The sequence below is a fragment of the Vanellus vanellus genome, assembly GCF_965231255.1.
Source record: "Vanellus vanellus genome assembly, chromosome: 3".
Classification (NCBI taxonomy): domain Eukaryota; kingdom Metazoa; phylum Chordata; class Aves; order Charadriiformes; family Charadriidae; genus Vanellus; species Vanellus vanellus.
Window position 1 is genome coordinate 96,597,784 of NC_138907.1, and position 13,067 is coordinate 96,610,850.

The following is a 13,067-nucleotide window of genomic DNA, read 5'->3' on the forward strand; positions in this document are numbered from 1 at the left end:
GAAAGTCGTCAGGTTCAACCCTCTACACGAAGCAAGGACCGCTTTCAGGTTAGATCAGGTTATACAGATCACATCTGGGCATTTTAATTGTTTCTAGCCATGGAGACTGCCCAACCTGTTAATTTTTGACCATCCTTGTTCTGAAGAGTGTTTTCTACTACCTAATAGGAATTCCCCTTGTTACAGCTTGTGACTCTTGCACTTCATCCTCTTGCTATACATAGAAAGAGTGTGAATTATATACTACAAAGTCTTTACAGTTGTAACTCATTAAACTAGATATCAAGTCTAGTTTCTTGATTCAGTTTCTTGATCCCTTGATCTCTTGCACTATTTGATAACCAGTGCAGGGATGGTCGGCCTCTGTCATCAAGGGATAGACGAACTGTACAACAACTAGAAGAGAGACTAAGGACACTTCGAAGAAGAGAGAGGCATCTGGAGTCTATTGAGAAAAGCTGGTGGACGAAGTTCTGTGAAGCTATCCGACCTCTAAAGGTAAGTGTTTTTCTCACTTTTTGAGACTTAGATTGGAATAACTTCCAAGTTTCTTCTTCCTATGTAAATTGTAGGTCAAGTTTATCAATTACCATCCTGAATATCCACTGCTAAGTCATTAAATTATTATTGTACTGCACAATGACAGCCCAATATCAAGCTCTGTTTGAACTCTTGGAAAACCTTTTACTTTGCCTAAAATATGATTGATTGAAAAGGAGCAAGTCCTAGCTGATCTACTGTAGTGTGACTGCCAGAGAAAATCTGAATATCGTAGCTTCTCGGGCATATTAGAAATAAGAAGGAAGAATTCTATAGCTGTCAGGTAGCTTAAGTTAATCTAAATTACATGTATCCAGCAGAAGTGAGAGATACTTTGAGAATATATGCATTTGGAATGAGCATCTTGCCAGGTAATTACTTGATCAATAGTAAGCTAGCTGTGTAGAACTTGCATCTTGATACTTAACCAGTGCAGAGGAAACTGTTACTGGGGAAGAGCTTTGATCTTGGTCTCTTTTTGATCTTAGGACTTTGATTTCAGTAGATACCTGGTTTTAAAACCCAGTAGTTCTAGGGAACAGTAGTCCCATTTAAAGTATTTTTTGCCAGCTAGATGTAATGCTAAAATTCCTTCCTACATTACTTTAAACTGTAGCCTGCACTTTGAAAACCTGAGCGTGGGGCAGCTATAAGCAATTTCCTCTAGCATTGTTGCTACTGTAAATGCTGACTACCAATGGGAACAGGTTGAAATTGCAGTTGAACAAAAACTTGCAGTTGGAAATTCTTAGTGGAGTTATCTTTCTATGACACAGTAGAAGTCTAGACTTAGCCCATTCATTTAAAGGACAAATATCCCTAATTATTCACTTTAACAGTGTGGATGCTTCCTTTGATTCAAAATAGCCTGTCTAGTTTCTTTAACTTTGATAAATTCATTGGCCATATCTATTGTCTGTAGGACTTAACAGTTCATTGTGTTCTTATGGGACAGTGTACAATATCATGAGTTACTTAAACTGTCACTTATGGTCAAGATGGTACTCCAGTGCCTCTTTGTTCTTGAGATTTGAATGCTTTTTATTCTCAGTAACTGTGACAGTCACAGGGAGTTGTTGACTTAAGAATCGCAGACTAAAAGGGAGTTGCAAGTGGATAATTTTTCCTGACAGTTTTTCACTTAGAATAGGATTGTGCTATGAAGCATGTTACAAAACTAGTTTACTTTGACTTTTCCTGTCCTGTGAAGGTCCTAATGTCCATCATTTAATTAATAACATAACTCTTGCAGGACTATTTTACTGTTACTTCAATAGCATTTGAGTTGTCATAATTGACATAACTTGTCAATTGTTCAATTAGTGGCTTTCATGGGAAGAAAAATCTTTTTATATCCATATATAATACTTCTGGTCAATGTAAAAATAAAGAAAATATCTTGGAGCTTTGCTGATTGCTTTTGCAACACTTGAATTCTATCTTTAGTGCAACTTCTATATTATTGTTCAAGAATCTGTCTATTTCTCAAACTTCAAGGGAAATTCCATTTGTTGTGAGGCAAGCTCTAGATATGGAGAAAACTATTTCTGCTTTGTTTGGGATGGTTGGGTTTATGGGAGTTGCAGACTTTTACTGGGACTGACAGAACAGAATAATGTGTTTGGGAGTAACAGTCTTGGAGATATTTTACAGTGTTAACTTAGTGTGTACATTCAGACTTCCATAGTCATATTGTCTTTGCGTAGTGTCCTCCTATATTCTTGCTTTAATTATTTTGCTACTGCTAAATACCTATTAGCATGTGATTTGTTGGTAAAGCCAAAATGTTTTTCTCTGAAGAGTAAGCATTCTTTGACATGGAGATGGAATAAAGTAAATTTTGAGAAGACTTGTTTTACTTAAAGCTAAATCAAACTTGAAGATGAAGCTGTTAATTTTTCAATTTAGTCAAAAGCAACACCTGAAAGATCCCAAGTAAATGAGTGATTGTCAGCATAGGGTTGTCAAGTGATGTCAAACTAGTCTAACTTATTTCTACAAAACGTAGCCTTTCCTGTAGATACCAAATCTACTGCTTCTCCTTTCTTTATTATGGTTTCTCATGCTTTCATTTGATACTCTGAGCAGCAAGAGAAATTTGGTATATTCTAAGGATAGGTATAAAAACTGTTTAGGGGAAAAAAACTCCAGAACACAGTTACGTTTGCTTAATATGCAAACAAGACTATAGGTTGTGAAACATGGAAGTCTACTCAACAGTGGTAAGTTTGGAGTACTGCATCAATTTTTCATGAGTTATTTTTCCTCAGTTGGTTCACAATTGTTTTGATGCCTAAGGTGAGTAATATAAGAAAACTAAGTGCTCCAGTTTGAAGATGGAGACCTGTGCGAACAGACCATGCTCATGTGGCTTAGCTTAAGCAGGTATTTAAAGGCATTGACATCAGTCCAAGTACATAGAAGATGCTACAAAGAGAACAATGTTCTCTTAATAAATAGTGGTACGCTTGAACTCTAGCAAGGGAGAAAACTGTTCTATCTAATCTTAAGGATAATGAGGACTTTGTATAGATGTGTCAGTCTTTCCACCTGCTGCTGAAGGCCTTTAGAGAAGCATAGTTATAGTTAATGCTGCCTTGAGGGTGGAAGGCTAGGGTATTATTTTTTTTTTTAATATGGGCTTTTGATTTCTTCCCCTCCCCCCTCCTTCTCTGGAAAGAGCTGAAAGAGGGGAAACTGTAGGCAATTGCTTGGATAACAGCCATGCTGACAGTGTTAGTGCAGACTGTAGGTTCTGTCAGGAATCAGTTTAGCTGCCTCCATAGAGGTGGTGTGGCTTAACTGACAGGCTTTCTCCCTGTACTTGCAGCTGCATCTTCTGCATCAGGGAGGTTGGCAGCATGACAAGTGAGAGGTGTGAATATTTTATGTCCTAAGTTTACATAGTGATAACTTAATACTAAGTGTGTTGCTTCATCTAACAATTGTTTTTAACCCATGTTTGCCAGGTTACCTGAAACTTCCTGGGAAGTAGGTCATGTCATGCAATAATGTGGTGGATTGACCTGGCTGGCTGCTAAATGCCTGTCTAGCTGCGCTCTCATTCCCCATCAACAGGATGGGGGAGGAAGCAAGATGGAAAAAATGTGTGGGTTGAAATAGACAGGGCAATCACTTGCCAGTTACCATCATGGGCAAAGCAGACTTGAATTAAAATTGATTTGAATAGTAAAAAGTGAAGACCACTTAATATGCTTTCCTGCCCCACATCCACTCTTTCCCATGCTCAACTTCACTCCTTTAGTCCTGACTCTGGAGCAGCATAGTGAGGATGGGGAATAGGGGGTTGCCATCAGTCCATAACTCTTCTCTGCTGATGCTTCCTCCTTACACTTTGTCCCTGTTCCAGCATGGGTCTACTCCATGGGCTGTAGTCCCTGTCAGAAGAACCTGCTTCAGCATGTGGGATCTCTATGGGCTGCAGCTTCCTTCACAAAATATCCACTTGTTCTGGTGTGGGGCCCTCCATGGGCTGAGCGTGGTTATGTGCTCCAGCATGGTCCTCTTAAAGGGCAAAGGGGGGATGTCTACTTCAATGCCTGGAGCAGCACCTCCTTCTCAGAGCTTGGTGTCTCCAGGGTTTTCTCACTCTTTCCTATCACTCCTCCCTACTGCCTTGTATTTTGCCCTTACTTAGATAAGTTTTCCCAGAGGGGCCACCAGCTTGGCTGCTGGGCTCAACTTTGGCCAGCAGTGGGCCAGTTGGGCCAACTGGAAATGGCCCTGTCCAGCACAGGGCAGCTGCTGGCCTCCTCTCAGAGGGGACACCTGTGCAGCCCCCTGCTACCAAAATTTCACCATGTAAACCCAATACTAATAGTAAGTCTTTCCCGTGAGGAATCCAGCTTTGGCTTCTTGGTCAGTATGACAGTTTAATAATGTGCCACCACTTTTCTTTACTCTGTTAATGGATACCAGCCCTGAGAGCATGACTACCCTTATTTATAAATTTGTGTTGCTTCAGTGTTGGTTCAAAGTCATGGAATAGCTGTCCTAAGCATATTCAGTTTCTTCTTCTGTTGGTACATGAGTACCACTGTAGGAAACAATTAGGCCAGGTGAGTTTTCTTTTAGCTTTTTGGAGAGGTGACTGTTAATGACTGTTGGAAGTTAATTTTGAAGCTTTTTCAAGTACCATCTAAGGTTGTGGATCATGTGGTCATTCCTGCTCAGAATACATAAAGTCCTAAATTCCATGATTGTCTTAGTAACACTTTGGAATTATCCATAGATGAAATAACTTGACCAAGATCGGGGAGCAGGGATAGGAGGCAAAGAGCTCTCTGAATAACTCAAATGATGATGGAGGGGTCAGGGAAAGGCTTAGGAAGTTGAAGCGAGGTACCAGAGAAAATTATGTAAGCAGAACACAAATAATGTCAGAAAAGACTTGCTAACTTGTGACTTGATTATGTGCAGTAGCAGTTGAAAAATACACTAATCAATTGAATATTTCTAAATTATTTTTCCTGACTTGTTAAACCGAAATGCAATTCAACTTTCCACTATGGCCTAGAAGTGGTGTGCTTCCATTTTTGCTATTGAGAAATGCCTGTATTGACACTTTTTGTTTTTTGCTTAGCCAAGTCTTTTAATCCCATATGTTCAAATGTAAAACAAAGCTTTAAGTAAACCAGTTGTTACTGTCTTCTGCTTTAGCTGCTTCCTTACTTGCCTGTGTAGAGGCTTTCTATTAAGATGTTAAAGGAACTACTTTCAGGCAGTGTAAGTTGTATTGGTAAGTATTATTTCGATTTACTATTTTTGTAATATCTGCAGTCTTGCATAAAAACATAGTTCACTGGTTTTTGGCAGTAACTTGTGTGCATACTAGCTTGTACAACACATTGTAGATCAGAAGACCCAAACAGACGCTTGGAGGTGATCAAAGTGATGTAAGTGCAAGGCAGTAGCTCTGAAACCTGTACTGTAGCAAATGATTGAGTACAGGTCGATATGGGATCTATGTTTTGTAGCTGAGGGATATGAGGAAGTCACCTGGCAATGGAACAGTTCAAAGTGATTGTAGTGGAGGAGGTAACATAGCTTGAGGTATGGTTGCATTGAGGTCCTGCTTTCAAAAGGACTAGGGAGTAGGAAATAAGATTGTCTTGCACTGAAAGTTAGACCTCGCTTAATATAGATCAAGGGTTGCTTTTTTTTTTGGTAATGACCTTACTAAATTCCTCTGTGTGTTGTTTGGCTGAAACCCAGGCTTTTTGTTTTCCCCTGTTCTAGTACTAAAAGCTTTTCAGCATCAGTTGATAAATAGTCCTGCTATGAGAAGAAGAGCTTTTGATTAAGCGCTGTTCTCTGCTCTGAAGCTGAACATGTATTCATGTTCTCAGGGGCTTGGATTCCTTCTCATTTATGCTGTGACACAAAGCAAAATTTTGTAAGTTTTCATGGCTAAGTGTATCTAGAATCTTTGAAGATATTATAATTGGTTTAAAGCTAGTAAATAGCAGTACAGAAGTGTCCCAATAAGATTGTGGATGACACATTTGTCCTTTGCTATAGGTGACAAATAAAAGGCAACAGTGAGTGTATAGCTCCAGCTGCAATATTTTCCTAGCCTGTTTTAGGCTTGATGCAGGGGGGAAAGGAAGTACTTAGTTGTTCTCTTACCCAGATACCAAATGATGCCCAACTGGAGGCATGCTTTTAATTTAAGTTAGGTTGATACCACTTGATAAAGCTCAGCTGGACTGTGTAAGTTGTGAGCTCAACTACTGGGCTGAGTGTTGGTATTCTCCTAATCATTGGCCAAGTGCTGGTTAATAGACTAGAAATGATTCTGTAATCAGCTGAGGTACAAGGAAAATCTAGGTAAGAATACAAGGATCCTTTCTGTGAAAGGCCTGAGTCAACTGATTTTCTGAAATTGTGTAAATATAGGTTGATGTTAATTGCAAATCATTTATGGTTCAGTACTCTTAATAGCACTGTGGAAATACAGGATGAACTAAGATAGAATAAAGGTCTTTAATATTAGTAGTTTCAATCTCATATTTAATGGGACTGGAGTCAAGGTTGAATTGGGAAAAGGAGTGTGTTTTCAACCACTTATCTACATCTGAAGTGATGCATAACACACTTAGACACATATTCCAGAGGAGATATGGATACCTTTCTATTGGCCTTGGTTGGCAGAAGGTAATGAGGTAATGCAAGCTTCAGACTCTTGGTCTAAATTGTTTTTAAATATCTATTTCTTTTATGGCTAATATCTAGGGGGAGTTTGCTGTGGAGAGGTAAAAATCTTAGCACATTTAAATATGTGGAAATACAGAAGTTAATACCTACCTTGATATTAGTCTCTAAATCTATACCTAACAAGGCCTACATAATTGGAGGAGTTTTATAAGCTATGTTTTAATATTGTGTTTGAGTTTGCAGATGGAAGCTTATCTTCACAATTTAATGAACAATAATAGCATTATAACTCTGAATATCTTTAATAAGCAGCTATAATAAAGTTGTTAACCTTTTCAAGATGGCTGTGTGCCAAGTTTTAAGGTTAATAAAATAATTTAAGAGTAACCATGAAACTCCCTCATTGATGTGGAAGACTATGCATTGTGTTCTTGCATATAGAATTTGGAAATAAGTCTAAGTTGTCTCAAGTCTAGCCATATGAAGATATTATTGTTTTGGAAAGTTCAGCATGCTTATCGGAGCGCATTCTGTGACTAGGGTTTCTAGGGAAATAAAGTGAACCTGTTGGAGCTGTAACGGAATGGGTTTGCTATCTAGGCTCACTTTTGTGCACCATCCCCTAACCCATCCCCCAAAGAAAAGTTTGTAAAGGAGAAAACCTACCAAAGGAGTGGAGAATGATTTACTGAATTATCTTATAGCCTAGGGAAAACAATAGGAAGTGTTCTAATTGAGGACAGCTTAAAGAACAAAGTCCCTGGCTCGAGTGCCATATTTGATGGGCACAGTAAAAACACCTCCCTGTGTTTTAATTAAGATCTTAAGAAACAACCTTATTTCTCTGAATCAACTTGATTCAGACCATTCATCAAAGACCTGAAAGAAATCTCTAAAGGTAAAAATGAGAAGGAAATGGGGAAAACAGAATGTACAGGTATCAGAATATTACTTTCAGTTCTGTGAACGTATTGCTAAAGTGCCTGAATTATTCCTGTTAAAATAAACTTTTCATACTTGGACTATATGCAGGGACTAAATTTTCTAGCTTGTTAAGCTGTTTCCTTATTTTAATCTAGCCCTTAAAACCTGAAAAATCTGAATATACAATCCCAGCTTAACTGCTGATGTCTTCATATGCTCCTGGTAAACTTAGTTTAGTGTTTCATATGCCACCTTGGCTTAGCCAAGAATTTCTGTTCTTATTTTGTACATCAGGTGGTTCCATCTTAGTGTGCAAAAGCTTGCAAAATTGAATAGGGTATGTACTCCAAAGGAAGATTGTGGGGCAAATGACTCACCTAGAGCAGCTACAGTGGTATGGAAGCTTTTCTAGAACCTTCTCCAGAAGAGACCTGTATCTGGTGGTTGTGATGCTGTCAGAGTAATCTCATTTTATTTTAATCATTTGTGGATAGATAGATAGTGTTTTTGAATAATGTTATTTAAGTAGCACTTATCTGTGTTTTCTTGAAACTCAGGTGTTTTTCCTACTAGCTTAGTATTTAGAAGCATCAGGTTGTTTTGGCCATTCTCAAGTCTTCACATTACTTCAAAATTAAATTTCTAGGTGACTTAAACCTTTTTGAGTCAATTACTTTGTAGTTGATGTTTTCTATAACTTGAACCTTGAAAACCACTGTGAAATACTCAATACTGATGAGTGACTGAGAGAACTTGCAGGCAGAAGCAAGAAAAAAAGTAGACCTTGTATTTGGGCTTGGTTACTTGAGTTCTATACATCACTCCCTCCAAGTGATTTGGTCATGGAGTGTTTCTGAGTAGTGTTACAGAAGGAAGCTGTCACTTGAGAAAGGTGAGATGTTCCTTGTAAGCTGTGCCCAGGTTGCCTCCTGTTGGAAGGTGAGCACACAAACAAATGGAAACAAACTCTTATTTTCCTTAATTAAAGTCAAATGCATGTATATAGTTCAAGTTTTCCACTTGATATAGCAAGTACCAATTGTGCATTCTGCTAAATGCTGTGTTCATTTAATATAACATTTTATCTGTGCTTCTAATGACACTTTTGACTTACAGGTAGGCTCCTGTATCGCACTGCATGTGATGTACTTTAATGACTTGATTCTGAGCTTAGTGTATTCACCAGGTGAAGAGGTGGTTATCTTAGATGATCAACTTCTTAAACAGGGTTTATGTCAAACATTTAACAGAGTAAACATTTTGTTAGCACTTCTCTCAAGTATTTACCAAAAAGTTACTGTTTCAAGTGTGTTTGAGCTCTGAGATGGTCTAAGATTACTAGAGCTTTATTGAAACTTAGATACATCTTCACTTCTGTCAATTACAAGCACCTTCAGTTAAATTGTAATAAATCTTACTTCTAGATTGTGTGGGGAGTATTCTTCATCATTGTGGCACTGCTCTTCACTGTCTCTCTGTTCTTGTCAAAGTAAGTACATTTCAGCATTTTTCTTAACCGCTTAAATGGCATAGTTTCTGCTCTAATGTTGAAATCGGGTGGCTTGCTTCAAGAGTCAGACCACTTCTTTTCTATGCTACATTTCTGTAACTACAGCTGCATTTCTCATTGTAATACTATATACTGAAACTGAGCAAAAAGTGCTAAAACAGATTCAAAAAAGGACATGGTTCAATTTGACTGTATGCTGCTGGAAACAGTTCTGATTCAGCAGAGAAATAAGGCATTTATGTTAAGGAAGCTTAATTCAGACTGCAGAAATACTCTGATTGCTTGAATGAATCTTAATGCATGTAGGTGCTTCTTGGGCTGGGTAACAGGTGCTTAAATTCTTGCTGCAAATTACATGTATAATCCATTATGACGTGCATTACATTGTAGTTGTTTCATGGCATTGAAAGCAGTATAGCCAGCTGCAAATCTGGATTTCCATGAAGATTGACACTAACCTGAGGTTTCAAATGTTGGCGTTTTTAATTTTTCAGGCTGAGCAAATAAGCTCTATGACTCAAACTAGGGAAACCCTAGAATGCCAAAGAGATGCAGATATCAATATACCTTTTCATAAGACAAGTGCAATGACTGTGATAAAACAAAGCATGTGTCTATATAGATATGAAAAAACTGCCAGTCTCTGGGCTTATTTCAGCTTTTTCGAGCTACCCTTTTAAATTAAACTGAAGACAAAGCTCTGGGAGAATGAAGCTACTTAATCAATTTTTCTTAATTACTGCAGTTTGGACAAAGCTTTACATTCAGCTGGCTTCGACTCAGGATTTATAATTTTAGGAACTAATCTGACCAATCCATTGAATATGCTGTTACCTGTTCTTCAAACAGTAAGTAAAAAAGATGGGTGTTTTACGCCTGTAAAGGTGTTTCTCTCTCTTCTGGTAAGCTGTCAAAAGGCAAACTACGCTTCTCCCCAAGTAATTAATTAAAACAAAATTGTCTAGATGTGTGTTCTGTGAAAGCAAGGCAACTTCCCTGTTAAGTCTTTTAGTTATTAGATACTGATATGAAAATCTTGGGTGGATAAAAGCCAGTTGCTGGAGGACGGTGGTGCTTGAAACCAACTTTCCTCTGAGAACACAGTGGCAATGAAGAATAACATCACTTGTAGTTATCACGCACAGAATAAAAGCCACCTTCTCCCATGCTCTACCTACATTCTAGTTGGTGTACTTGACAGTTTATCCCCCTTAAGTGAAGTAAATGCATTTTTTCACTTTTTAATGCTTATTGCACCTTGAGAGATATTATACTCTGTGCAGTTACATATGTTACAGTAAGGCATTAGTCTTTGAAACAAACCCTACATGAGAACAAGTGTCTGTTAACTTCAGTAGGTTGGAAGGTAACAAGGCCACATATGAATTTGGCAATCAATGATGGGTAAGCTAAGAAAAAAAGCCTTAATGTAAGATAGTGCTTTACTCTCCCCTAGTGGAGTTCTTTCCATATTCTTGGTGTAGTGGGTTGGCACAATGCACTGCGTCCCCGTGGTTTCATAAACTATTGAACACCTAAACTTGCAGCTTACTGAGGAAAAAGTGTCTAGCAGCAGTATTATCTCAAGCTGTTATTAATGTAAATATAAAAATAAGTTTTATATGCAAATATGTTCAGAAATATTCACAAATAGAACGCCTCTAAGGTCCTAAAATGACTGTTGCCACTCCGGACTTTCTTTTAAGTGTGCTTTCAGAACAGAATTGAGTATTTCTTGGCCTAAAAATGTACAACACTTCAAAATTAAGGGAAGCTTTAAATTAAGAGAAATATGCTCGGTTGCTTTCCCAAGCTAATTGTATAGGCTTTATTAGCAGCAAGCTATATTAGCAGTATTTGGAGCCAGCTATGTAAAACCTTTAATTGGAAGTGCTCTTACTACCTCAGATGCTCTAAGTAGAAACTACTCATTAAGCTTAAAGTGGGGGAAGAACTTGTTTTCTAATTTAAATGTTGTCTTGTCTTTTTAACTGGTTTTGTTCTTGTTTTAGGTTTTTCCACTTGATTATATTCTTATTACAACAATTGTTATGTACTTTATCTTCACTTCAATGGCAGGGATTCGAAATATGGGTATATGGTTCTTCTGGATAAGGGTAAATATGACTTAAGAGTTTAGTTTGTAATACTGGTGTTTGACAAATATGTGATATTGAATATATTTAATATATGGTTGTTATTTTTGTACTGCTTCATAAATACTGGATGTTGCAAATATGTATGTCTGAGTGTTAAAAGCCTATTGTAGAATTTTCACTGTGTTTGAAAGGTGTTCCGTTTTGCTAAGTTATCAGAACAAAACTGATGTTTAAGTAGTATAGTCAGCTGACTCAGTGTTTAATCAGTGGCACTTGTGGCTTCTGACTTTAAGTTAAAGCCATATGATTCTGATATACTGGAAGTATTAGTGAATTTTATGGTCAAAATCTGAAATGTGCATGCAGTCAGTAGTGCTTGACTTGGTTTTTTTTTTTATGTGGCAAGTTTTTTTTTAGCTTAATGAGAGATAAAAACATACAGTGATGATATGGCATATCTAAATGATGCAAATACTATATTACTGTATTAGAAAAAGCAGCTTTGTATCCAACAGTATGCCATTCATGTCTGTGGTGCTTGGTTAAATATTTCCCTGCTTCTGTGCCTACTTTCCATTTAATACTGTCACTCTTTCATGTGGTGACACCACACAATTGTCAATAGTGACCCTGAGTCCTTGCAGTGAGTTGTGACATTGGCTCTTGGTTTTGGTCTTCCTTTGCTTACTCCTCAGCTGCTAGCTTCTTTACCCTAATATGGTTCTCTTGCTGATCCTTTGGGGATTACAGAATAGAGTGGTATCTATAGGGTGACAGTGAGGGATTATATTATTCCCTGCAGAGTAAAGTGGTGCGCAAGTTTTCTCAGAGCCTGGGAATACGCTCTTATAACTCCCTCCTCTGTTTCTAGACCTCATTAGAGGTGTAGTGATACATGACACCTCACCTTGACTGAAGGCACAGTTTATCAGGGACAGGCAACATCATTTAAATTTTGCGACTAACTGCTTGTTTATAAGTGTTCTGGGTCATTAATACAAACAACAGTTAATTTTGTTCAATAGCTGTGCTTTGAAATTCAGGTAAATCTCAAAACCTGCTTGGACTCATTGGAATTAAGTTGCCAGAGCATAATTTTAGCAGCCTCTCACTTCTGCCAGTAGAATTAAAGCTGTTACTTGAATTAAAGAGGATATAAAATGTCTTCAGGGGAAAAAAAAAATACTATGTTAATATTTGTATGTTTTCTGGTTTTTAGCTTTATAAAATCAGGCGAGGAAAAACTCGACCTCAAGCACTCCTGTTTCTCTGTATGATACTTCTGTTGATAGTTCTTCATACAAGTTACATGATCTACAGTCTTGCCCCTCAGTATGTAATGTATGGAAGCCAAAAATACTTGGTACAGGTGAGATATAATAATTTTTTTTATATAATTTTACCTCCTGTATGAAAAATGTACTGTTTACAGCGACTTTTAAAGCCAGGCCCATTCTTAGTTTTGAAGACTTTTGTAGGCAGTTTTTTAAACTACTAATAGTTTTTGTGATGATACACAAGCCAGAAACTGGTTGTACTATATCTAAAACAACTTAATTCCTAGATTGTCTTCAGGCAATGTAAAACTTTGAATATTGCTTTACTACTTTTGATATGACAGCTGCTAGCTTCCACTAGATCTTGTACTGGTATGCTTAGGTTGCTAAGTGACTGCAATGAGATTTATTTTTAGTGTGTAAGGCTGTCTATAGACTGAAAGCAATGTTGTTCCACAGTTGATAGTTTTTCTGTGTGTATTTGTGAGAAATCGCAAAGATAACTTGGTACAGTAGAGGATAATAATCAGAACAAAGCTG

The 13,067-nt window shown here is 37.6% G+C and overlaps 1 protein-coding gene across 1 annotated transcript in view; it reads left to right on the plus strand.

The window, feature by feature from the left end:
- The window catches only part of LMBRD1 (LMBR1 domain containing 1), an 87,148-nt gene that overhangs the window by 54,163 nt on the left and 19,918 nt on the right, over positions 1-13,067 (plus strand). Inside the window, exons 8-12 of the mRNA XM_082480814.1 lie at positions 346-498; positions 9,066-9,130; positions 9,897-9,999; positions 11,164-11,268; positions 12,470-12,619. Coding sequence (XP_082336940.1) covers positions 346-498; positions 9,066-9,130; positions 9,897-9,999; positions 11,164-11,268; positions 12,470-12,619 — 576 coding nt within the window. The remainder of the gene's footprint in view (positions 1-345; positions 499-9,065; positions 9,131-9,896; positions 10,000-11,163; positions 11,269-12,469; positions 12,620-13,067) is intronic.